Raw genomic sequence first — 27,392 nt, forward strand, 5'->3', positions numbered from 1 at the left:
CGGAAACATGAATTATCACTCAGGCACACGTACAATTCTTTTGGCTCTGTTCAGAAGAAAGAGCGATTGTTGTTTGATTGAATGCCCAGAGAGGAAGGTGAATGGGAAGAGGAAGAGAACGAACAGCAAATTTCCTCGGCCAATCAGGTGAGCCATGTCCTATGAATGGCTTCGTATAGCGCCCAGGAACAATGTGTCATTATTGTAGCACAAACCCGCGTGTGAAACGGACGACTCGGGAGGGGGGGGGGGGGGGGAATCACGTGACTCATAGAGCCAACCTACCTCATCAAGTGACCTCATGGTCCTCTGTTAATCCCCACCTTGACCTGACCCTGACCTGGCCCATAATTCGCACTGCCAACGAGGTAAAGATGAGCTTAACTCATCACCAACCACCCAATGCTGACATGAAGTCATGATTACCCTCGTTTCAACTGTAACGCAATGGGCGCAGTACCGATACAACCATCCCGCCCCGCCCCGGAACGCACAGTATACCGCCCCACTGACTGGCCCGGTTATAGGTGGGTCAGGTTCACGCTTCAGTCCCTGTCACAGCCGCGTCCCCGGAACCAGCGAGCGTGTGAAACCGGACGGGAGCGATCAGTGGCAGCCGACCACTGTGTCAGCCTAATTGACGCAGATCACTGAGCCGGTTCCCATGAATCGGCTAAGGTCGCTAGCGTCAGGGACGGGTTAGCGTTTAGCGCTGTTTTTGTCATTAACGGCCATAAAACAATTATAATACAAGGCAATGATATCAGCACAGAATGCCCGTTTTCTGAGAACCGAACGCATTACTAATTGCCATTACAAGGAAGATGACACGGATAACCGTAGAAGTGCTGTTAGTTGTATGTACGATGTACAATATACAATGTATAATGTACATGAATGTTAGCATCACCCTGCATATTACCGGCAACATGTGTCTGGTATACGCAGCGGCATTGTAAAAACATAATCCACTTCCGCCGCTGAAATCTAACCTATCACCAAACCGTTTACTGAAGGATAGGAAGAACATAGTCAAATTGTTGACGAGACAGCTGGACAGCTCTTGCTGATCCGTTCATGAGGGAATAGAAAGGACACCACCGAACCGCTCGCCAGAGGGCAGGGAGGGTCTAGACGAACACTAATTCGGCACCAAGGGATAAAACCAGCCACCTACACCAGCTCAGATCCCCAGTGCACGCCATTTCTTACTTCAACTGACATCCATTTCCAGGGAAGAGCCTTGGGAATTCGACCTCCCACCTCGCCTGCTCTCATGGCAGCGCGCAGTTTCCACTAGCGAACGCTGTCAACTACGTTGGAACCGGGGGAACCGGTCACTACTACCTACATCAGGGTCGGATAACCGAGGTTCACCGCAGTGTCAACCTTCGTACCTCATTACACGGGCTATAGAGCAATGCGATACTAACTTTAAAAAAAAAAACGACATTGACCTGAATAGAGCGGACAATAGACGGAGTGAAATTATCTGTAAGCGAATGTTTAATCACCGGGAAGTTTTATACCATACCATTTGCCACATTTGCTGTAAATCCACGCCGTGACTGTGTCAAACTGTGATAAACGCCCGCAAAAGACCTGTACTTACTCCCATTCCCAGACTGGGTGACGTTAGCTTTTCCTGCCACACCCTACTAACTTCTACCGCTGCCGAGTCCGCAATCGCTTCCGCCATTCCCACCTCCCCTCTCGCTGCCTCGTACCCCTTAACTGGGCCAAGAAAATATCAAGCTTCAAGTCCCTTTCCCTCTCATTTCCTCTACAGGGTAACCACTAATGGCCAGCTCCCCCTCCCATACTCTACCTTACATCATGAGGGTCACTCCCCTACTCTCATTCCCCCTTTTTGTGCCTGGACACTGAGAACGATCTGCTCCCCTTTCCTATCCCTCCCCTGTCTACCTAAGTCACAAGGGCGGTCAGCTCCCCATTGCTCTCCTCCCTCCCATCTCCTTTCCAGTCATGGGGTCCGCAAGCTCCCTCCCATCCTCTCCCCTCCCATCCCCCTACCTGAGCCATGAGGGCGGCCAGCTCCCCACCCCTTCCCTCCCCTTACCTGAGCCATGAGGGCGGCCAGCACCCTTGCTCTCCCCTCCCTCGACCCCTTACCTGAGCCATGAGGGCGGCCAGCTCCAGCGCCAGTTCGGTGGTCAGCGGGAACAGACCGCTGGAGACCATCTGACTGGTCTGGTAGACGTGCAGCAGACGCTCCCGGTCCGTCTCCCCCTTCACTGACTGACGCCAGTACAGCCGAGACCGGTAGGACAGCTGGATCACCCGGGTGTTCTCGAACTTTCCGGAGCCCTTCTCGCGCAGGGCTGTCTCCCAGCGAGATATGACGTCACAGAGCTGTCGAGGAGGGGGGGGGGGGGGGTCAGTGTAGAAGCTAAGGTGCTCTATTTTCAATCGGTTGGATACCAGAACATGGGAGCTGAAAGTCGCGGCTGTAGCTTATGACAACTAGCAATGGCATTTCTTTTTTTAACTAACAAGAGCTCAAAGAGCTGGGTCGTCACTTGGCCAAATGAGCTTCCGTTACATGTTAAACTTGAGGAAAACACATGAGCACTGAGGAACAGAAAAAGTACATGCGATAGATAGCGCGGCCTGTCCAAAGCGAAGTAGCTAATAAACTAGCTTGACATTAGCTCGATTTTGGACCTAGGTGGCGCCATAAATACCGAAAGGTGGCAAACTGTGTGCCTACTCCCTGCTTAGCACTACAAATACACAAACCACGATTCAGAACCTAAAATCAGCGCTGCACAAACAAGAGAAACACAATATTCCTTATACCATTCAGTGAATCAGCTCAAACCATCTGACTACGCCATGAATGTCACTCCATTTGAGTGTCTGGCGCCCGAGTGCCCGACAGACACCGAGTGGCCATCGAGACTGTTCAGTAGACGCGAATACCCAGTGAACAGCGTTCGGCAGTCCCACTGCCCGGTGTCCGCACCTTGGCATCTGTCTGCAGGAGGTGTCGCTGATCAGGCTGAAACGGATCGTCCGAGTAGAGCGCCATACCCGACTGGGACACGTCCCGGCAGCCGATCTCTTGGTTCAGCGTCTGGACGAACTCGCCGACCGTCGTCGAGCCGTCGAAACCCACCACCTGGCGGCGGGGGAGGGAAGTAGTGGTTAAAGGGTGGCGCTGAGGTCGAACTCAAATGAAACTTGATGCTAGTGCTAAGATCACCACAAATGTAGTGCCATTGATGCGTAAACTCAAGTTTCTTTCACTGGAGATAAGCACGACAATGGTGAACTGGCCTGGCTAGCCATAAAGTCAAATTTTATGTAAAACATTCCTAAATTTGACACTGCTTTACTGACATACACGGTCTCTACAGTCCCACCGCACGCCCTCGCATTATCACAACTCACCACTCCACTCAACATGCATTCCCTCTACTCCCTTTCGCCACCGGGTCAGTCACCTGGTACGTGTTGTTGAGGAAGTGCACCGGGATGGCGTGCGGCAGCGAGTGGTGGTACGGGTTCTTCAGCAGTATCGACAGCACCTCCATGCGACTGGGCCGCGCCTGCCGGCCGCCCTTCTCTAAGGACCGCTCCAGTGCCCGCTGACAGTAGGCGGCGTACTTGCCCGTCTCGGTCCTGTAGAAAAGTCAGGCGGGTAAGCAAAACGTAACATGTCGAGGTCAAGGTCAATATACGTCAGTGAGACATGACCTGTAGTCAGAATCAGAAGAAGTTCGCGAAGGTCAGCATACAACTCGAGCTACCACTTTCAGACAACATGACGGAATGCATCGACAAGAAGGAGGCGTAAAAGCTGTGGCGAAAATTATATAACCAGCATGTATCTTCTCTCCCCGACTCACTTTGGATCGGCGTGCCGCTGCAGATGCAGTTTCAGATACCAGAGCAGTTTGTTGTTTTTGGGCACGAACAGGCTGACGGCCAGCGCCAGGAGCTGCCACGTCTGTACGAAGACGTGCGGCGCAGGGTTGGACTTGCTGTCAGCCGCCGCCAGCATGGCGGCCTGGGTCTGGGCCGCCGACGGCTTGCCGCCCGACGAGTCGCACAGGAACAGAGACTGGGTGGCGCACAGCAGCAGGTTCTGTGTAAACGGGGAGAGATAGAGTGAGAGATGAGGAGGGAAAGTGTTGACGCCGAACTTTAGACGAGAGCCCCCTATAATTATTTCTGGCCACAGCACAAGACGAATGGATAAACATCCGCAAGAGGAAGCACGGACACGTGACGCCGGAGTCCCGGACACTACATAATCCAGAGGAATGATGAAACCTAATACCTAACGTCCTTCCTGAAGTGCAGAATAGCTACACGGCAGTACTTTTGGCCCTACAGGTCAATTCTTAAAACACAAAACCGCACACGGCTCCGTCTTACATCAAACCACACTCACCCAAATGAATCGCCATTGTCAGCTCCCCTGTCCCCGAAACGAGTACATACAGCTCGTCTGAGGACTGAACACTGACCAGGGAGGGTCAGCATCCAGTCCCGTCCATTGAACCGACCGAGTCCCCAGACGCTGGCTCAATTGATGATGGACCGGCCAACGACTGTCCACTAACGTTCATAACAGTGGCTATCCAATTTCCGTGTGTTTTATGAATGTGACAATTTGGCACGACACTCAAGGCTGTCAAACTGTGTGTGTGTGTCTAGAAGTTCGCATTGCCCGTTGTGTTACAGTACTCGATAACCTGTACTAAACTGGATTATTGGCACCAGTTGTTCTGAACTATGAAGTACTGTGTTATCGTGACCTGTGTGTTACCGTGTTCGATACTGTCCAGTCAGGACGAGACGACAGTCTCCACCAAACCCGGGCAGCAGCAGTGGTCTGTAGGTCTGAGAGGTACAGCTGAACGACCTCTATATACATACAGCGCAGCCCAACCGCAGCATAGAGCACATCTATAGCACATATCGCGCACATACGGAGCAGCACATACAGGGTGGCAGCGCAATCCGCAACTACCGACTGCTAAACATCGGCCCAAGAGCGAACAAAGGAAACATTGAGCTGAGGCAAATCATACCATTTCACATAGCAATGGTAAAAAGGCGACTGGAGACTTTTCTGGAGAAAATAAGCGACAAACCCATTGATTAGGCAGCCATAAATATATCTCAATTTTAGGATGTACATATATTTGCGAATGAAAATGTCTCCAGTCGCCTAAACACAGAAAAGGGGCGCCAATCGTCGAGAAATGAGTGCAAAATTGCAGAGGGAACAAGCATACTGTAGCTGAGAAATGAAACCAAATATAACGCCCCATCAACTACATTCAACATTCAGCATTACATAGAAGCCCAAGGCGACAACAATGAGGGGAAATCTAGAAATGAGAGCACTGACTGTCGGGTATTCAAACAGTCTGTGCATCACAATACAATGGGAGAGCTTCGTAAATAACTGTAAAGCTGCTATGCGGTCGGTGTATATGCCATTGCACACCTGCAGCTACGAGACATGAAAATGAGGCAGGGCCTTGGGCTGGGCAGCACAGCTAAATAACAAAACAGCTGTGATGCAAAGAAAATAAAATACATCTACCTGGGTCGTACTTCTATCGCCAGTCTAACCTCGCATGCACGATAACTGATAAGAGCGATAGAAAGCAGAAGAATAAAAGTATTCAAACGATGAAATGGCTGAATGAGAGCATATTTGTATTTCGACCCGGGTATTCTCGAATGAATTAACCCTCGCCCGCACATGGGGGGGGGGGGTGGTTGCCACCCCCCCCAGGCAGTCTTTCTGCTCTGCACTCAACATTTTTAGAGCTAGAAGGCTGATTTTTCGTATAGCTGCTCGTCTATCCTTTCTTGATGTCCACTGAAAATTTCAAGTTTCTGTGATTTTTGGTTTCGGAGATATGACCTTGTTTTTCAGGTCATGTCATGACCCAAATGGCCAATTCTCAACATCTTGCGTTTGCCATGGGCCTTGTGAGCTTTTGACACCCTGATTTCGGCCTTTTTTGCCAGTCTTACCTCCCACCTATCATGGAACATGTTGTTCGACGATGTACAGGGGTCAAGGTCAGGGTCAAGGTCAACCTAGGTCATCTAAGATAATTGCGTTTTAGGCAAGCTAAATTTACTTTTTGTGAAGTTTTTTGACTGCATTTTTGGTAAAAGCTTCTCAGATCATGATTTCATGTGATATGAACCCAAAAACAATCGGTGCACACATCAGTATACACACAGACACACACAGACATACAAACACATATAATTGACCTTGACCTAACTTGACCTGAAATGACCTCAGCAGCAAAATTATGGTCGGATAGTGTGTCAAAGAGATTCTAGCTGGCTTGGCACCAGAAAACAGCATCGTCATCGGTATTTGATACGCAGCGCACTTGATATCCAACAATGACCCAAAACAGCAACATTTTTTAGTTTGACCTGACCTGGAAGGTCAATGACTGACCTGAGAAGGTAAAACTGGGTATCATTGGATTCGTCTCTTCCCAAAGAATCTTTTTGGTCTTTACTGCTAAGCTCTATCTCCAACAGGAACGAAATGGCGCGGGGGGGGGGGGGGTGGCAACCACCCCCCCCCCCCATGTGCGTTCTAGGATGGGAAAATGGCATGTGCGGGCGAGGGTTAAAGTTTATATAACTATAGGCGGTATTTTTGGATAGGCAATGCATTAAAAACGTAATAGGTCAAAATTCAGTCACGTTGTTTTGGAGTGAGCAAAAGTCGACATGGGCAGTAGGCACTGACCATGATGAGGCAGCGTTCAGTACGGTTAAGTGCTTAGACTCCGCCAATTTCGACGGTGTCACCCCATCCTCCCCCGGGCCCAGTTCGACGATTGGCGCCCCGGCTCTCCACCCTCCCCCACACTTACGCTCGAGTGTTTTATCTTGGTGACGGCGCGTCCTACCTGCACGCCCAGTCGCTGGTGGACGTGACGTGCCGTCTGCCGGGCCAGCACTGCCAGCAGCTCGTCCTGCAGCTCCGTGCGCTCGCAGCAGAGCTGCAGGGCGTTCTGCGCCAGCGCCACGTGGTAGTCGATACCGGCCGAGTCGACCAGCACAGAGGCAAACAGCTGAACAGACTGTGGAGACAAGGGGAGGGCGTTAGGTGTTTAAAGAGGCACTGCCACTGACTGACGAGACAAGGGGAGGGCGTGAGGTGTTAGATGAGACATTGGCTGTCGAGAGCGAGATAATAGAAAGGGAAGGTTATGTAGCATTAACACCGACTGCCTGGACAGGCCGGGGGAGGTCTCCTAGAGGGTAGACTCAGCTCAGACTGTCGGAGGGATCAGAGAAGCTGGCAAAAACGGCGCAACATTGTGGTAGCGACACACATGTGGCTATCAGTTTCGCTGACAATGGGCCAGAGCTGACACGAACAGTTTCAGACTGTTGATTATTTTGGCAAATGGGTGTTGATCTATGTGAGCATGGGTGGCTTTTTAAACCAACCGGAGATTTTCGACGAAAACAGTGGCTTCCATAAGAAACTATAAGAAATATCTCATAGAAATGATGACCGTCATACCAGCCCGTCAGAAATATCTCACAAAATTAATGACAGCAATGTCCTAAATCGCATTTCGCGCCCCGCAGTACTGTGCTCGAAGTTCTGTTGACGCCAGTAGGGTCTGGTCGCCACTAACTCAGCAGACAAAGTCGGTCTGGTCAGTCGGCCCCAAGTTGGCACCAACAAAGTAGCAAGTTAGACACAAATGTTACTCTGCACACCACTCCCACAACGCAGAAAGAACGTAAAAACAGCGCCGCCAAAACGTAAACAAGAAATTAGCGATGAAGTTTGGTAAAAAAGAACAAGACACTATGTGGTCGAAATACTAAGCTCTACGAAAAAAGCGTGGTAAGAACATCGCGGGTTGAACTTAGCTATCTTTCTGCGGAATCTAACAAAAAGAGTAAATAGGACATTAACAAGGCCACTGATGCACTCAATCATATCGAGCTTCTAATTGATTTCGTAAACAGTAAACTTGATCGAAACCCTACCTAATCATTTTTCATCAGCAACCATCCAATACTCCAAGCGGGCATCAGACTCGCGACACCTCCTACCTTGAACAGTTTGGCGGCCTCGGCGTGCAGCGCCTCCGGCATGGTGGTGTGTGGCTGCTGGGGCGGCTCCTTGGCGTGTAGCAGCAGCGGGTGTCGCCACAGCACACACTCCGAGTCCCCGTCCAGCTCCATCAGCCGCTGAACCATCTGTTCGAACTGGGTACCGGCCGCGCCTCCGCCGCCCGAGACCACGGTCAGGTGGTACAGCCACTGGTCCTGTAACAGGGGGACGGGGGTTAGGGTGGTGGGTACTGCTACCCTCCGCCGCCCGAGACCACGGTCAGGTGGTACATACAGCCACTGGTCCTGTAACAGGGGGACGGGGGTTAGGGTAGTGGGTACTTCTACCCTCCGCCGCCCGAAGCTACCGTCAGATGGTACAGCCACTGGTCCTGTAATAAGGGGGACGGGGGTTAGGGTAGTGGGTACTTCTACCCTCCGCCGCCCGAAGCTACCGTCAGGTGGTACAGCCACTGGTCCTGTAATAAGGGGGACGGGGGTTAGGGTGGTGGGTACTACTACCCTCCGCCACCCGATACCACAGTGAGGTGGTACAGCCACTGGTCCTGTAATAGAGAAACGGTGAGAACATGGCGGTAGATGGGGACGAAAGACAGCCACTAGTCCTACTGCGGGAGGGACAGAGAAGTCACTGATAGTGGCGGGGAACAGCTGCTAGTCAAGTACAGCTAGACGAGGGCATGAGAGAGGTGAGGTACACTTAGACAGTTTAACTTGACAGTAAACACAAAGCAGAAGATATTGCAAGACCGCTGATTCTAAGGTGTCTAAGGATCCTGAAACAACTCTGAGACACGTCTTCAGACACAGCCCGAGACACCCCGGTCCACACAATATTCCACGGAGGAACCCAGCAGACACTGCAGGGAAAGCCCGGCTCTGCGGCGGGAGAGCCATCACTCTCCGATGGAGACTATTAAGGCCGCCGTCCACTGTGCGGAACGCGTGCGGTCCGTACGGAATTTAACACAGAACCCTATGGGCGCATCCGGTCCGTACGGAAATCGTGTGCGCTCCGTCCGGACCGCATCCGAACGGCAATCAGCTGTTGATTTTCCGTCAGCTCTCCGCATGCGTTTCGGATGCGGTTGCTACGGAGACGGAAGAGTGATGTCCGACGCGTTGAACTTTTCTGCGGAAAACGCATCCGGAACGTCCGGAACAGACGTGGTTTGGGGCCGTATCGGAGTCAAACATTGTGAATTGTACGAAGAATTGGAACTCGATCATCATGAAGTTAGTGAACATTATTTCCTTAGAATGGCAAGAGTATTCGCTGCTGGTTACTTGCAATATTTTATTTGGTAATGAGTGATAGGAAACATTTATTAGCTCTCCGCATCCGGACCGCATCCGGACCGGATGCGGCCAGCGTGCGGCGACATTCCGGACGGACTCCGGACGGAATTCCGTCGCAGTGGACGGCGGCCTTTACGGGTCGGCGGGAGGGAGGGAGTGTCGTCACACGTTCCGCAGGCCGGGAGACGGAGAGATGAGATGATGTAACCACACTGAGAGAGACGTAGGAGCACGGCGGCGAGTATGAACTACCGCTCCTGCTGGAGGTGTTCAGCTGTTCACAACACTGCTAGATGACACGCACGGACATGCCGAGAGCAGTTCACAAGACCGTTGAGCATACTGGGGTGACTGTTGACCGTTGACAGGGTGACCGTTGAGCATACTGTAAGCGTTAGCGTCTAGACTTACTCTGAAAAAATCACAAACAAAAACCTGTTTCAGTACAATATTCTTGAACGATTTGCAATGCAATTGTAGGCCTAATCCACTGGTTTGGTTGGTTCTAAAAGTACTTCCCTTATCAATCCAAATCCAGTACCAGACCAAGGAAGTGTTCCACGACAACTCCTCATACCGACCTCCGTCCCCCGTCGATGACTTGCCTTGTCTCCCTTGTTGGCCATGATGAAGTAGGTGGGACTCTGGTGGCTGGGGAACACGCCCACAGTCAGGTCAGCAGTCTGCGGCGGCGTGTCAGAGTCTTCGTCCGAGTCGGTGATGTGAGACACCTCCTCAACGCGGCAGTCGCGCATGTTGATCTGGCCGGACGCCACCTGAGAGTGGGGAGAGGTCGGAGCTCAAGGTAAGATGTAGCTGCGCGACTGAGGTCACACAGTCAGGCCGGGTCACAGAGGTCGCGTTATACCTAATGGTTAAATGATCACATAATCGCTAAGCGGATACTACTTCAATCAAATTTCAATTAAAGCTTGAGCTAAGTCAAACTTCCATTTTGCAAATGCAAAGCCCTTTCTCTGCACATTTGTGATGCTAAACATAGCATAGACAATAAGTAAAAGAGAACACTCTGACAAACTATCGATGATCATATCATATGGAGAAGAGGACACCTGCAGCCCAACCCTAAACCACCCACGTCTCGGTCTCCAATCAATAAATAGAACATTCTATGTAATCGGTATTCCAGCCGGCACAAATTTCGCTCGATTCTCACCGTGTCGTTGGGAGTTTTGAAGTAGAGCAGCATCTTTCCCACGAGGACGCACCAGCAGCGCTTAGAGTGGCCGTTTTTCACCTTTGTCAGCCAGCCTTGGATTGTAGAGCTGCAGTCTTCGCGGCTGAGCAGCAGATGAGCGGCGTTTCGGCGCAGGACGTTCTGGAGACACGAGTACAGCGGGAGGTCACAGTCAGGTCAGGTCACGCCGCGAAGCGTATCTACGGGTGAAGCATGTTGAGCATGACATATTTAAGGTAGGATATCGCTTACTAGCCCATGTGGGAATCATATTGCATATCAATGCCTAACAGAGATAACCGAATATCTATTATGTCGGTATCCATAATACAAATTCGGTAATCCCTGATTGAGAGTGATTATCGCATTAATGGAACCCATCCGGAAAACACCTGAATCCTAATGCGATTTCAGCCAAACACCATCTCCGTTTGCCATCGATTAATGTCATCGATTGGTATACCTAGCAGAGCCATTATTGGAATTCAGCAACAGCGTTTAGTTTCGACTCGCGGCAAATAGCACTTGACGGAAACCAATACAAGTGATATTTCCCAGGCCCATTCTCTTCGGGACAAACATGTCGACTTCAGTTTTGTGACGAATGCTGCTAGGCCTGCTACCCAGCCCGCAAAAAATGACGTGTTCAGATAAATGTTCCTTTCCAAGTTCCTTCCAGCGAGACACTGAGAAATTCAACATGTGCAGCTGCTTGGCAATCAATTATGCTGTAAAATGTACTTAACTACGCTAATCAACTCTTCAAATTGCATCATTTTTATATGGCTTTCATTTGACAACCAATAACCGAAGGCTTAGAGCATCAATCTAAGACAGTTTTCATTTCCGCTGGTTTCCAAGATACAACATGCAACCATTTCACGATGGTCCATACATCTAATTCGTACCGAAAAACTAGGTGACACATAGCAAACATAGCCCAACTTAGCAACCGATAATGTTAGATCTTGAAACATTCCCACCGATTACGAAATGCCAGCATCCGTTTGACTCAAAAGCACGGGACATGACCATCTGTGGAAAACTACTTGACAAGCACAGCAACATAATTCACATAATGAACGTGGGTTAGCAGTCACTTTCCCAGCAGAGGTCTCCTTGGCCCTCTCGAAACATCAGGAAACGTACGAAACTGACGGCACATCAGCTGCTGCTAACCAGTGAAGACCTGACGCAGATATCAATGACGTAATATCAGCTGCTGGTAACTCGCCGACATCAGTTGACGTGATCGTCCTACGTCACATACCAGCTGTATTGGAGGCCCGTGGGCGTAACGACACGACACGACCACGCCGATCGATCATCTCAATGCATCGGAGAGGGTGGAGAAAGCGAGGGCGAGGAGAGGGGGAAGGACAAGCCGGAAGGGGAGGAGGGCATGGGAGAGGAAGCGATGGGATGGGATGGGTGGGAACGCGAGGAGAGGCGATGGGAGAAGAGGGGAGTGAGCACGGAAGTGAGATATCTTTTCCTAATCTTCTAGCCAAAAAAAAAAAAACAACTGATGTCATGGCATCGGTGACCGAAGCCGAGACGTTCTCACTAAACATCTTAAATCGATCTGATGAAGCTGAGAACGAGAATAGCCATTCAGCGAAAGGACTCAAATGCGGAGAATAGCGCCATTCAGCGAGAAGATGCCACATGAAGCCCGTCAATAGACTAATGAGCCAAATGGAATTGGAAGGTGACTAATGAGCACACCCGACAAAAGTCAGAGACGCCATCGCCGCCGGACGTGGACTCCGATATGGTGCCAGATGAAAGTTTGAGTAGGCGGTGCTCAGATGCGGGGAATGGGAACAAAAAATGTGCCAAAGATTTGCAACTGAATCGCAAGCGATGCCAAATGAGACCAACGAAGTGACGTAAAAGATGCTTGTCTAAAAATACGAGCACCACTCATAGCAGCCTCTCAAAGTTTCTTTGACAGACTTCTGCAACTTTGCAAGTCCAGAAATACACCGGAGCTTTCACAGGAACATCAAGTTCCTCATATGGATTATGTTTGCCAGAAACCTTACTAACAACTCCGGAACTTCCCACAACTTCCTACCTCTTCCAGTACTCAGATCGGCTCTGAGGACCCTCACCGGTCGGATCGTGCCGAGGCGAGAAAGAGGAAACGTTGTAGTATTTCTGTGGCGCCTCTCGACACAGCATCAGTACCATCATAATCACCAACATCAGCACCATCATGTTAAGCACCAACAGGGCCATCACCAGTGGCAGCTTTAGAGAAGTCCGGACAGCGACAGAGTCGGCGGCCAGCCGGCGGGAATATTAACAGCGCTGCAGCGCCGCTGAACATATGGGCCCGTTCCGACGACGGCCGGCCCAAACCGAATGTCATGAATACAAATGTGTCATTTGTCATGGGGCGGCGGCGCCGCCTCCCACCCCCACGGCCACCCGTCCGCAGCCGGCAGGGCTGAGGAAGCCATGGTGCTTTACCATGGTGAGTCGCGGACTTGAGGTAGGGAGACTAGACAACTAAATCCGAGATAAGAAGCCTGCAGATATCAGAAGGAGAAACTCCTATGGATATCGGAATAGCAAACTATAGCCCCCTTGGATAGGGAAGACACTACTGAAACCTCTCCATCAAGCTGTCCCACAGATTGGAGACACTCTACAGCCACTCTTTAACTAAGGTAGACTCTGTAACCCCTCCACAGTCGCTGACGAGCCAGTAGCGGCATCCAGTCTGATTTGATGGCTCCATTCGACGATCGACCCATTGGGGCCATAACGCTTACGCGAGGCTCAGCCAGCGCCATACCGGTCGCCGCTCGATAACCCGTTATTGACGCCTATGAGCGCGCGACCATTCATTTCGAGCAACTAGTGACCCATCCGACCAGACTGCGGCGGTTTGAATTGCGGCAGAATTAGTGGTCTTGTGGTGCTTACAGTGCATGCAATGTTAGGATGGATATAATATGGCACAGGGACATGCGCCCAAGGATAGGAAGGTACTAGCTGAACATAACCCTGTATGTGGCCGTCCAGCAAAAGCAGGTCACGGCACATAAGCTGCGAGGAAAAGCACTCACGATCGAACAATCGCAATGGGAATAAAGCAGGCAATGGGCATGAATGTCAAGTTATCCTAGCACTTCAAATACGTTCTTCCGCCGCCAAGCAACTATTTGGTTGCGTTGTTTACCATTCGCTATTCCATCACTTATTTCTTTTTTATCCACAAAACTTATTTGCACACCTTCAATCCATCAGCCATCGAGTTCAGACGTCATAACTAGACTCAGCACAGGTGGCAGACCATTCTCACTGTCTCTAAACTTTGAGCAGAGCACCCTCCTGCCCACAATATCACCTTCCCAGGCGCCCCCCCCCCCCTAGCATCCATGCCACTCCCAACATATCGGCAGCACTCTTCCCACCCTATCCCCCCACCCAGCACCCATTCTGCACCCATGCTGCACCCGTGAATCTCACCTGCAGCACCCGCACCCATTCGTCCACTGTACTCGTGTTGTCCGCCGTCAGGTAGATGGTCTTTTTGGCCGTGCCGACCTCGAAGGTGTGCGCTCCCTCCTGGCGGGTGACGCGACACCGCTCGTCCAGGCTGATCTCGCCCTGCGGAGCCTTACGAGACACGTCGTGCTGGCGGCGGGGGTCATGGGTTAAGAACTGGGAGACAGTGTCAGAAGTAAGAAATCAGAAATCCTATGGTTCATAGATCCGTTAAAGTAGGGAAGCTTTTGCTAACAAAGTAAGATTAAAATGGCAAGCGAAGTGTTAAATGGAAGATTTATGATTTGTTGATGAGTTTAGCAAGCAAAATAGACAGCATTGTGATCTATAGAAATGTTGACCTGTCGGTCTATTTTAGATGGAGTGTGCTTTTAGTTTTCCATTTCAGGTCACCACATGGGAGCTGCAGAACCAATAACAGCACCGACCGAGACATTGATACGCTGAGCAAAACACAGGTAAAGCTAAGCGGAAGGCCACAGCCGAAGATCACAGCACACTGAGCTTGCCTTGGACTTCCAGTACATCAGGCTGCCGTCCTTAAGGACGAACCAGCGCTTCCGCCACGTCTTCAGCTTGCCGCTGAGCTTCGTCAGGTAGCCGGAACGCTCCAGAGCCTTGGCCTGGTGGAAAAGAGAAGCAGTTAGTGTTGTAAGAAGAGACCGTTGAAGCTGACAGTGGGGGAGGGGCGAGTCGAGACGATTTTATGAAAAGGGACGAGACACCTATGGGCGATTTGATTCCAAAAGAAAAACAGCTGCAAAATGAAAAAGGAAAAAGCTGACAAAATGGCAACAGAACGAAGTTCTGCTCATCGAGTCATGGAATTGTTTTTTTTTTTTCAAGCATGCCTACAAATCCAGCCTTCATTCCTACAACCCAGGCCAGGACGAAGCATTCAAAGTGATGCGCCTCCTGAACTGCTAAGCACCAAAAGCATGGCTCGACACCACTAAGTAGATGTAAATTAACGATCCCTCATTAACTGGAAGCGCCCTAATCTTCATACGTAAGCAGCCTCGTAACTAAAAGTCAGCCCTGCGTTCTCACGAATATCAACGGTACTTTGCATTCCGCCACGCATAAATCGGATTAAGACAGACAAAATGATCATGATTTTCGCCAAACCCATCCAAATCATCGCTAATTCTAATGAAATTAATTTCGATTTTTAATAACACTGGCAAGAATCGTGTCTCTCTCGCATAAATTGCTTCCCACGTCGATCTTGCCTGTTAAGCATAGCGCTGGGCGCATAAATTGTTGAACAGTTCCCTAGGGTGGCATTATCTGGGTCGCCAGGCGAACATCAGCCCAGATGGAGCACACGCTGAGGCTCGTCCGTCAGAGCGGAGGTCCATTAGAGCAAACGGCGCCTACGTTACCGTTAACACAGAACACAGCGGGCCTAAGCAGCTTACTAAACGTATTTAACCAAGCTCGCCCACCACAAACAGGATAGCACTTGATGGCTCGAAGGATTTCATATAACGAAACTCACCCGGCCGTCCTACCGACAGGCCTTAGTCTCATCACCAACAACACTGAGCAGAGCGCGCGGAGCTTCCGAACAACACACCTAACCCGCCTACCCCGCGTAACAACCACCCAGTCCTTAGCCTCGCCAGTCCTTCACAACTAACCTTCTTGAGTGAGCCGGCTGCGTACGAGCCTCTTGTCATGGCAGAGTCCACACTAGCGGCGTCGGCGTCCGGGGGCAGCGCGTAGTCGGCCGTGGTGTCTGCCTCGACACTGTGTTCTGTAGGAGGAGAGGTAAATGTGGGGTCAGTAGGGGGTCATCTGGGGCCGAAGGGGTCACCCAGGGGTCAGGGGTGTAAATGACACGTTGCACGGTGCACAAGAGGATGAAAAGGGAAAACCACTCATAGTATCTAGAAGAAAAGCCGTCCTAGAAACAAGCTGAAAAATGTGCCAGCAAAGGCCAGGGAAGTTCGCAATGCTGGTAGTTTAAAATGCATGGTCATTGCACAAAATTGCAGATGAAATGCCACAAACACAATAAGCCAAGAAGGTCAGCACGACATTCTCAGAAACGACAATGGGCGAAGGAAACAGAATATGCCGATCGTCTCGTATCAACCAAGAAGGTCGTTGGCTATCTCCAGTCCTGCCACATTATGAGACAGAGCACAATTGTGAGGCACAAAGCGACAATAGCACAATGGCCACAACTGACAATGGTGATAATCCGATGTTATTACAGAACGCCGCCCCATGGGAAACCAATGTGCGCCCCAGAGTATCCGTCCTGTAGAAAAGGGGACGTGGACATTGGGCATTGGGGCAACTAGCCAGACGACAACAAACAGTAGACTGTAGGACTTGGGAGGGAAACAAATGTTCACAATCTACTCGTCATATCAACCAGCGAGCAAAAAGTGAGCATCCCAGCATCCCAGCAAGTGACCACAGCAACCATCGACTGATCCAACAGGCCTGGGAATCAAACCCACCAGCGACTGAAAATTGCCCATATCGCCACACACACCACCGCACCCCCGGTGGCAGTGCGCACTCCCGGACCGATCATTATCGACGTAAGCGGCGCCGCCGCCGCACCGCCGCAACATCGGTCATTGCAAACAGCTGCTCGCGACGGGGGGAGTGGGAGGAAGGAGGGGGTAAGCAATATGGAAAGAAGTCGCCGTGCGTGCAAGCCAGAACTCTCGAATATTGAGCAAAGCGGAGAGAACAGGAAGAGTGAACTCGAACCAGAGTCATAATCCGACAGGCAAAGCCTAACGGCGCATTAAATACCATAACACCCTGGGCATTGTGGTAGAGTGAAGCTGGAAATGAGCTTGAACGCTCAGTATAAACAAGTCGATTCGAGTGGTACGCACTATAATCGACTGGTGTTTTGGACTAACGCGGCTAATGCAATGTCAGGCGCTACCATAGTAATTGAGGGACGGTGTTTTCACGCAGGCTCAAAACAGCATCAAGCTCAATAATGGGATTAGGTACATAATATTGCCTATAATACGATCTGTGACTGTGCCAATTATTCGAGCTAGGGCGAGCAGCAGAATTTTGACACAAGTATTCACCTAAAAATAACGATGGTAAATTAGCGACAACATTGAAGGTAAGACCCAACTAGTACCGAAAACATCTAAGAAGTTAATTACTTCTGTTCGACGCTCACCTCTGCGTGGGCTGCGTGACGGGCTGACGGTTTTGGCCGGACTGGACTTGGACTTTGAGGGCGAGCTGACGGTATCGTCCGAGGACCCGGTGTGGCTGTGTCGACCGGCACGTGCCGCTCCGACCGGCTCCTCCTCGCCCTCCGAGCTGTCAGAGCTGTCCCCGGTGAACGGCACAGAGCGGATCTGAGAGGCGCGCTGAAACAGAGAGTAAGGGGAAGATAACACGCAGAGCGGATCTGAGAGGCGCGCTGAAACATACAGAGGGGGCACGGTGAACCAGGGTAATGTCTTGTGAACGACACAGAGTGGATCTGAGAGACGCGCTGAAACGGACAGAGGTGGCGCGGTGAACGACATAGAGCGGATCTGAGAGGCGCGCTGAAACAGACAGAGGTGGCACGTTAAACCAGGGTAATAATGGTAAACGGTACAGAGCGGATCTGAGAACCGCTATGACAGAGTGTATATAGAGGAGGTACAGTGAACGGCACAGAGCAAATCTGAGAGGCGCGCTGAAAAATACATACAGAAATGAGGCAAGGCAACGTGAGGCACGGAGCGGAGTGAGGCGGAGGAAGAGACAAGTGGAATAATAATCAATATACAACTTTACCACACGGTATCCATGCGTAGCAATATTCATTCACGAATTGCCAATGCAGGTGCACCATCTGAACTATTCTGTAATATGCTTTATATCCAAGAGCTTTTTTATCGGGGCTTTACGGCGCTCCGACACCAATAGCCATTTTCAGCCCATTGTCTATCTCTTGCTGTCACACTGAAAACAGTTTAACCCAGGGCCGGCGAGTAAACCGGTGTTTCGCGGGTACCCCTATCCGCAACCATTTTTAACCACCCTCCCAGGAGTACATACTAAGGTCCCATTGCAGTGTAGCCGTATCTGCCTCAGCGGTTATATCCGCTCAGAGCAGGTATGACTAAAAGGGGTTACCCTCCACGCCTACCCTTCGCTGACCAAGTCACGAGGTCCAAAAAAACTCCCACGCTTGACCATATTTGAGGGAAATCATCGATATCATGACAATCTCGCACCTAGAAAACATCGGTGAGAAAGTTTCACGTCGGTGGGAACGGTCATATCGAATTCCCATAGAAAATTCGACATGACCCATGGTCACCGGTATAGTCGTACAGACCGCCCGAGATCAAGAAGATATCTCGCGACTGCTTTCGTGTTCTTTATAAGAATCAAAATGGTCTCACTTGGTAGTTTCGGAAGAAAAGGCGTTGCCAATCGTCCCGTGATGAATATTGCAGAGGTTTTATAGATGCATCCTAACAATTGTGCTTTCGCCCCCACTTGAAACCGCCAAACAATGTGCCAATATATCATTGGTGCAAAAAAGTTAAAAAATTGCTGTAATTCAAAACTGTATGAGACAACGCCATCTAGTTGTGCCAGTAGATCCAACTCCTTCAGGGCAGGTTATGTGAAGGTTCGCCATCCATGGATACGCGTTTACGATATCTCGAGTAGTTCCAACTCTTTCAGTGAGGGCTATGCCAATGACTCGACACCCGCGGGGACAATATCTTAGTAGCTACCTTACTGCAGACTGTTGGTACGGTGCATATTTACGAGTAATAAGGCAGGCAAGTCTGCTTACCCTCTAGCTAGAATCTGGACATGGCGAGTTAATACACATATACCACCCGCAGAGCAACGCTTAATTCGCCAGCTTCGGGTAAAATTGCTTTCAGTGCACCCAGTTTCCTTTGGAAACCGACCGCAGCCCAAACTTGTCTCCTTTCAGTATTGTCTACTCCTCTTCGTCTCCCAGAGTCTAGATATACGAGTGTCTCGGTCCGCCCAATAGCCACCATTCTCTCCAATCTTTCTCCCTCCGTAATCCACCGATGCTTCCCGCCTTCGCGTCGCAGCGGTCTGCGGCAGGGATAGAAGCCAGACGGGTACGATACTGGACACTTCAGGATACTATAGGTGTCTCGATTAAACACTAACCAAAACACACGGTCTGTTAGGACCTTGACACATTGGAGAGCCGCACAGTTACGGGCTCCATTTCGGAGAGTAATCAGTAGCCGGGCCTATCTGGCATCCCAGACGGCTCGGCGCTGCGCCGACCATCGCTCATCCGGCCGCCGACGGCAACCATAGCCGCCGGCGTTCCGGGCCGGGTCGTTCGGCAACCGTCACAAATATCCAATCAATAAAACTACGAGCTTGTGATTCAACTCCAAGCAATGCGACTAACCATAAAAGTAGCTAGAAGTTGACTGATGTTCATCTGTGTCAAGATTCCTCGCCTCTGCTGGCCCGTATACTGGAAGCCCACACATCAAAAAAATCGATATAGAAATTTGAGACGTCCATGGATCCGTAAAATGCGTGAATATACGGGGACCCGTCCATAGATGCGGCTCCAGATATGTGCGTAGAAGCCTTGATTCAGTAATATGACACCTTCCCGTGGAAAGGGTGCCCGGTCATCCGATCGACAGAAGACGAAGCTTTTCCCGGCGGCGGCCGGCCGTCCGGCGTCCTCCGTCTTGGCTACCATTGGACACAGCCGGAGCCGCCTCAATAATGTACCAGCCCATCCACACCCAGACCGACAGCGTCGAACTCGATATCTGCCGAGCTGAGCCAATAAGAGACGGGAGAGTGGACAGGATGGGAGGTACGGGATATGACAGAGCGAGTGGAAACGGGACGGAGAGGAGCGGGATGTGACCGGACGGGACAGGGCAGGGAGGATTGTGACAGGACAGAACAGGACAGGACAGGAAGAAAAGAAGCAGTCATGGCCGGAGAGGGTCAGGACAGAGCCGGTCGAGTCGAGATGAGGAGGGCACGCCGGGATAAAACGGGAGTCGAGACAAATTATGACGGGCTGGGGCGGGCAGGGCGGGACGAAGCGCATTTGGACGGAGCGGGTCAGGCAGTGTTATGGGCCTGACAGTTGAGGCCCGATCGAGGGGCGGGCGGCCGGCAGAGATATAGGTCTCCATCTGACTGAAGGGGCGGGAGCCGGGGCAGGATTTAACTAAGAGGGAGGGCTGGAAATCGGGCCTGGTCCACGTGATAAAGAGTGGACGGATTTCTTAGAAGCGATTCCGATGTCCCTTGCCTCCATGAATAAGAAAATGAGATTAGGCTATCATTGATTGATCACTATAATTTAAGGAATCCCTGAAAATGACCTTCCGTTTAGACCGTCCTTGGTGTGCATCTGCTTCTTGGTAATTGGGCTTCAAGCATGCCTACAGAACTGGGTAATAAGTCCCATAGCAGTCACTAATCGAAGGTTACACAATGACAGCAGGCGTTTGTCCTTCCGGTACTCAGCATTCGGGCCTTTTACCCTTTGACTGTGGCGTAGATGGGTACTCAGCACTTACCCCTTTGACGGTGGCGTAGACTGGCACTGATACGTCCGAGTAGTTGGAAACGGTGGAAAGTCGCGAGCCAGCGCCATTGGTGGTCGTCCCCAGTGCCGCTGGCGATGCGATGCCCTTCTGGGCCACCTGGAGACACAAGTTGGGAGTCAGGGTCAGCCAGAGAAGTGAAGAGAATGATACAGTGAGGTGAGGTGAGACAGACGCTTTTATTTTGTACCATCTTTACCTCAGATAGGGAACCTAACAGATTAAGAGCTCCTAACAGATTAAGAGCTGAGAGCAGATATAAGTCTAATGGGGCTGTTGAGCCTCGATTCCAGAGAGCGGAATCGGTCTAATCCATTCCACTTACGCAGTGCCACCGGGAAGCACTTCAACACGGGTACATTCTCGGTACATGCTACCGTTCCAGTTAACTGTCCAACAGGTCCGCTCTCATTTCCCGGTACATGGTCTCATTCCAGCCTTACTGCCCCCCCCCCCCCCCCTGTGGCCAGTGACATCGCGTCTCGTCGGTCCCATTTGGGGCGGCTCCGCTCGAAAGACCGTCCGCCACTCGTCGGTACTACTCCACCGGCTACCCACCTTTCCACGAATGCCCCACCCCCAGCCCGCCCCGCGCAGTCGCTCACCTGGTAGATCTTGGCCTCCCACGACGGAAACCGGTGCAGCGGCGGGGTGGGCGGCTTGCTGTCTCCGCCCGCCCCCTCCTCCCGCAGCCATCGGTAGCCGTCAGCGCTCGGTGTGTAGATCTCACTGTAGTCGTGCATCTCATCCTCGGCGGCTGTGGGCGGCGGCGGCCGGCCGCGAGGCGGAGGAGCCGGCGCCAGCTCCGGAGGAGTGTTCGGTGACAGGTCGTGCGGCGTCTCCAGATCCACCGAGCCAGAGTCGACGCGAGAGTCGCGTGACGCCCGCATACCGCCGCCGCTGCCGGCAGCGTCACTCGGCGCGTAGCGTTTGCGCTCCACGGTCAGTGGCGGTGGCCCGGCAGGTGGAGGCGCGGCGCGACCCTTCCGCGACCGGTCTACCTCTGCGTAGAGTGCGTGGGGGTCGAGAGGTGGCACGCGTCGTGCAGGGAGCTCCGGCGGGATGCTCTCGTCACTGCCGGGTCGGTCACCTTCGTAGCTGCCGCGTGATGAGTCCTGCCGGCAAAAGAGAGCAGCGTTAGAGACGAGGGAACCGTCCCCTGACAACGTAACTGTTACTCCATTCGTAACATCTACAGCGTATAATGCCAGTCATAATATAGGTATTAGGTAGTCCAACTGTGAATCATCGGTTTGTTTTCACGCTTGAGGATTGCTCGCCCCGTGGGCTTTTACTGTATATCTCCATGTGGATGGCCCGCTCATGGGCCTCCATTGTGTCCCCGAGTATAGTCGACCCGCCCAGCCCGCGACCTTCTATTGTCCCCGGCGGGTGGACCTCCCTGGGGAGACGGCGGCCGCCTCGCGGCCGGCCGCCGTCTGTAGACCTCCCTGGGGATGTGACCCGGTCACCGCGGTCTGCCACTCGGTAATGGGATGAGAGGCGGTCGGCCCGCGGGTCGATCACACCACAGCGACCACCGACAGCCACCGACGGCTGGTGACCGGCCGGCGGGCCACGAGGAGCGGCGGTACCAACGGCGATAACGACCGGCACACTCGGCGGGCGTTCGGACTGTGTGAATGCTGGCTTACTCGGTAGTGTATCGGGTTGGTGTCTTGATTTAGCTCCAAACGTAGTCTAGCTGCTTATTTTTAGAACATATTACAAGACGCTTATGATTTATACCGTCCAGCACGATCAGCTAGATTTATATCGAACTTCCCAATTCAAAGGTTAGCTATATTCTCGTGACACTCACGCGACACCGATAGCTCGCCTTAAAACCACGCAAAGTTGCTCGCAGCGAGCCATCCATATGCAATATGTCCCCCGCCTGTCCTATAACAGACCTGCGTGGCGCACCGGTCATCTATTCTGAAACTGACCGCAGCAGACTCGGCTGCACCAGCTTATGAGAAGCTTCAATCTCAACTCGACGAAACATATTTTAGCCAAATATAAGCAGGAAAACAGCGTTCAATTCTTTCAACCCACTCTGGACTGACGGAGCTATCTCACTCGGCTGACTCTGCCAACTAGGCCCGGTACCCGACTTCTAAATCACCCGGACACAATTCAGCACACGTCAGCTGCTCAATAAAGGCGACCACCGCGGCGCGTCCGCCGCCCGCGCACCACGTCTGCCGCCCCCGCGCCACGTTCGGGCCAAGTCCGCCTCCCACGCATGGCATTGCCGTCCAGCGCTTTATGCAGCAAAGGGAACGCCGGTGTGAGGATTGAACTCAGTGTAGCGGTGTGGTGAGATCAAACAGAACAGGCGCCGCCGGGTAATGAGTAGCACGGAGCAAGAGCGTTTCATCCTGCGGCTGAACACTTCCGTGTTGGGTTACGCGACAGAAGTAACTACAGACAAACAATGTCATTACCTGGTGTCTGCTCTGCAGCAAAAACAGCACGCCTTTACACGCAAAAAAGGAGCCAACAGACATCACCACTGAGCAAAGGGTTAGCAAAAACGCCTTAGCGAGGGCACGTCAAACAAAAGAAGCAAACTAATTGTATGGGTGAACCTTACTTATTATTTCCCAAAGGAGGGTTCCGGGTACCTATATGATAAACAGTTCACATTATCAAGCTACAAAGAAGCTTGAACGTTTTGCTAGAAGCGAGTGTTCACAATTCCACTTCACATCGGCTTTGGCCTTGTTTTGGGTCAAGTAAGACCGCACCCGAGAAATAATTGTCGTGGATCCTTACACAGAGCCCGCCGCTGTCTGTCCTACGGCGTAAAACCCGAAATTGGCTTATCGCCTGCGCAGTACCTACCCCCAGTCCGACCGAGCGCACCGACCGAGCACCGCACCACGGCGAGACCCCAAACATTTGACCCAACTACCGCAGTGCAGTATCAGCGTACAAAACTAACGACGGCTCATTCAATAGAGCGAAATCAGAGTGAGTGCCGTGACAGCACCCGGGCATTAGTCGACCCCGGCGCAGTTGTCGCGACAAATTGAATTAGGGCAAACTACCGCTTTGGTTCGCGCATTGCGCGACAACGTCCAGTGACGTCAGAAAGGGCCAATGACGTCACTAATGCCCGTTCCGAAACCGACAACACATCAGCCAACGGGCAATGCTCGACATAGTGGGGACATTCCACAGTCAAGTATGTAAGAGCAATTGCAAGTTATTACCATCCACACCAAGCATCTATATGTTGCGCGACAAAACTAAAAGACAAAGCGAAAGAGATCCTCGGAGACAAAAAAAAAAAAACACAAACACACACAATACCACACACGCGCACACAGGTCACAGCAGCGGCGCCTATGTATCCTTACCTCTGTGCTGGCTCGCTGTTTGGCCTTGAACTCGTTGAGCTGGGTGAGCCGGTTCCGAAGAAGCTGCAGCTGCTCGTTACACCGCTGATTCTGCTCCCGGAGGTACTGGTTCTGCTCCTCCAGCTGTTGAACAATACAGAGAGCACATCGTAAGCGGGTGTATGACTGAGAGGCGATCGTGGACTGGAGGACGATGACTTTATCCACATACTCGTATACCAGTGAAAAAAGGCTGAATCGTTTTGAGAAACGTCGAAATGAAGAGTAATTATTTTCTAAAAGCAAATTAGTTCAAGAATGTAACATTTTTAATCTACCGGCCAATGGCCATCGAAAAGGACAATGTATTAGATCTTTTCGAATTAAGGAACGGTATATGACAGTATGTCTTAAACACAGTGATCTTACTCCGAAGCATTTAAAACGAAGGAATCAATGTCTCCAAAAACAAATCATTCCTACGCATTCGTCAGCGTATTCATCAAACAAACATCCATTCTGTCAGATCTCCCAGTATTTCACTGGGACAGAAGGGCGTCCCTCCGTCCTCTCATTCCAACATCAAACAGAGACAAAAGAATACGGGGCCCTCATTTGCAGTGCACACAGTAACCGAGGAAGCCGGTCGCGGCGACCAGCGAATCGTGCTGACGCATAACAAAGAGCCAACCCCCGGGCCCGACGGTAGCTCCCTACAGAAGCGGATCGTGCCTGGTTCACATCGAGGTCACCCGGCCGCAGGGAGGTAGCGCTGGGTCTCTGAGGTCATTCGTTCGTCGCCCCAGGGCACACCGTTTAACTCGCAGCAGGGTGCGCACTACACGAGCCGGTGACAAATTAACGGCCTCGTTAAGGACAGGCCGGCGGCCATTAGTGGCGACAATGGTGTTAGGACGGTCCGGAAACGGCGGCGGTTGTACGTGATCGTGGTAAGACGCGCTCCGCCTGGGGGTAGGGAGGGGGCAGGCTACCCACGGCGGGAGGTTTTGGTGTGCAGAATGTAATTGCACCCAAAGGGCAATACCGGAGGCTGTGGACTGTTGGTTGTGAAGTAGGTATGATAAATAAACGGACCCACAGGGTTAGGTTAGGAAGGGAAACTGCGGTGTGATTGATACGCAAGAGCAAGAGAGCTAACGGGCCAGAATGGAAGACAGAATGGCGCGACGGTCCCCAAAACCCGCTCGGAAACTCGCCTAGTGAGAGATTCCGCTGCGGCGTAACGTACGGTCTCATTAGACCCGATAATTAATGTTCATAAGTGGAATGGTCGGCCCGGCTTTGTCGAATACAACGGCCGATGATTAATGGTAGGCCATTATTCAACGACCTCATTTCCTCCGTGTGGCAGCTTTCAATGCCGCTGTTTGACGACCCCTTTCAAGGACCGCGGCAGCTAGGCCAAACGTCCGACCGCACGCGGCCGAGCGCCGCGCGGGCGCGGGCGACTGAGCTATGCGGCACAGCCTAACTGCAGGCGTTCACCATCACTGCCATCTATCGGCGAGATTGGTAACTCGTCTGAAAGCTGGAAGCGTTGCAGCTTTTTGGGAAATTCAGCAAATTAAAATGATAGTTTTCTATGGTATCAAAAGAAGCACAATGAACTAAATGAAAGCACTGAAGAATGCGATAAGCATAACGACATTTTTCAAAAACCGCAGGGCGACTATTATAGGCAATCATAAGACATCGACAGCACCGTATCTATGAATTTCTCGCTAACGTAATGCCGATGCACAGCCATCTCCACGTAAAAGTCAGACAGAGAAGGAACAGCATTTAAATAAGCCCCGATCTTTCTGAATCCACCCCAGACTGAGCCTATTCAATCACACGTACCGTGAACCGAGATTTGTTCTGAATATGATGATCCTAGAAGTCCACATAAAACTCAGAGACCGCGGGCTGTTCAGTTAGCATTCAAGACGAGAACGCCATTTTGATGGCATAAATGAAACGAGGGCGTTAAATTTTGAAATAGAATAGCCTCTGACTAATTTCTTGCCAAACTGGCAGTTCATAAGCCATTCATATTGCATTATTGCAGCAGTTACTGGAAAAATAATAATTCAAAGTCAGCATAAGGTTTATTGTCCAGAACAAGCTTATACAATTACATTGTACATTTTGTCTCAATAGTGGCCAGCAGACCAGTTTTCATGTCTGCAAATTTACCCTCTAGCTAGCCCCAGTGAGCTTTCGTATCACTTCCCAGCCAATCTTCGCGGCTCTCCAATAATCGGGGATGATTGGCTGACACCTAGCCGCTCCCCGCGCGGCCGGCCGGACCCATCGTGCCCCCGGGCGGTGGCCGGCCAAAGGTCACGGATCGCCGGATTACCAGCCAATCAGGAGCCGGGCAGCGCCGGAGAGCTATGGCGCCGCGATAACTGTGATAGCCGGCTCCGGGAGGTGAAGGAGGAGCGAGCTGTCTGAGCTGGAAGGTAGTTGCAGACTGGGCCAGGAGAGAGAGGCTGTTCTGTGTCTAAAGGCAAAGACCGAGGAGAAGGCCATTCGATATCCAAGGGTACGAAAGGGGGAAATAAGTTAGATATTTTATGGTACGGGAAGGGGAGGAGAGCTGCCCGATTCCTAAAGTACGAGGAAATAGGGACAACTTTTCTTTTTATGTTTTAAAATAGTTGGTTAAGGCTTCTTGGTATAATACGTAAAAAAGGCAGTAAAACAAGACAGTGAAAGCCAAAAGTGGAGCTATCACCTTAGGGCTTGTCTTGGCGCTTGCGCCTAGCCATTGGGTTTGTAAACGCGAACTCAACCACAAGCGTGAAACGATAAATTCGACACACAAAATAGAAATTTCCTACCATATCTCAGGAAAAAAGGGAGGACAACATTATGATGGTGATGATGATTATGACGAACCACATCGCCCATGAAAGGTAACAACTTCAGGCGCAGGCCTGACAGCCGCGACACTTTGACAGAGAAGAGCAGAGGTATGTAGTTAAAAGGACGAGGGAAAGCCGGAGCACGTGTCGTTTAAAGGGACTATCCCACCTTTAACATGGGGTTTGAGTTGAGATAGCCAAGTTTGCGGCGAGGTTCAGAAACCACTATCTATCTAGGTTGCAACCCCCGCGGCCTCTTGGTGTTGAAGAAATTCGTTCCCTTCATTTGAAAATGGGCCTTGTACAAGGCCCTATCTTCAACATGGAGCGACCGTTAGTGTGACGTCACCTCGTTTAGTCATTCTGATTTAAATGGGTTTGTTCATTGAAAAATCGCATAAAACTTGGTCTGAACTTTGTTGTGGTGCCTACAGAGTAAAAAGAATCA

The 27,392-nt window shown here is 51.3% G+C and overlaps 1 protein-coding gene across 3 annotated transcripts in view; it reads right to left on the minus strand.

Moving 5' to 3' along the window:
* The window catches only part of LOC122393400 (uncharacterized protein CG43867-like), a 54,222-nt gene that overhangs the window by 23,692 nt on the left and 3,138 nt on the right, over positions 1-27,392 (minus strand). For 2 of the 3 annotated variants that reach the window (XM_043389355.1, XM_043389356.1), the window contains exons 3-17: positions 24,093-24,215; positions 21,330-21,839; positions 20,698-20,823; positions 17,310-17,505; positions 15,784-15,899; positions 14,650-14,763; positions 14,102-14,269; positions 10,598-10,759; positions 10,026-10,196; positions 8,101-8,316; positions 6,897-7,106; positions 3,873-4,111; positions 3,468-3,645; positions 2,987-3,142; positions 2,134-2,373 (exon numbers count right to left, since the gene is read on the minus strand). In XM_043389355.1, the coding sequence (XP_043245290.1) occupies positions 2,134-2,373; positions 2,987-3,142; positions 3,468-3,645; positions 3,873-4,111; positions 6,897-7,106; positions 8,101-8,316; positions 10,026-10,196; positions 10,598-10,759; positions 14,102-14,269; positions 14,650-14,763; positions 15,784-15,899; positions 17,310-17,505; positions 20,698-20,823; positions 21,330-21,839; positions 24,093-24,215 (2,925 nt within the window). The remainder of the gene's footprint in view (positions 1-2,133; positions 2,374-2,986; positions 3,143-3,467; positions 3,646-3,872; positions 4,112-6,896; positions 7,107-8,100; positions 8,317-10,025; positions 10,197-10,597; positions 10,760-14,101; positions 14,270-14,649; positions 14,764-15,783; positions 15,900-17,309; positions 17,506-20,697; positions 20,824-21,329; positions 21,840-24,092; positions 24,216-27,392) is intronic. The other variant, XM_043389357.1, reaches the window with a different exon arrangement.

This window comes from Amphibalanus amphitrite, unplaced genomic scaffold (assembly GCF_019059575.1).
Source record: "Amphibalanus amphitrite isolate SeventyFive unplaced genomic scaffold, NRLGWU_Aamphi_draft 000533F_arrow, whole genome shotgun sequence".
NCBI lineage: Eukaryota > Metazoa > Arthropoda > Thecostraca > Balanomorpha > Balanidae > Amphibalanus > Amphibalanus amphitrite.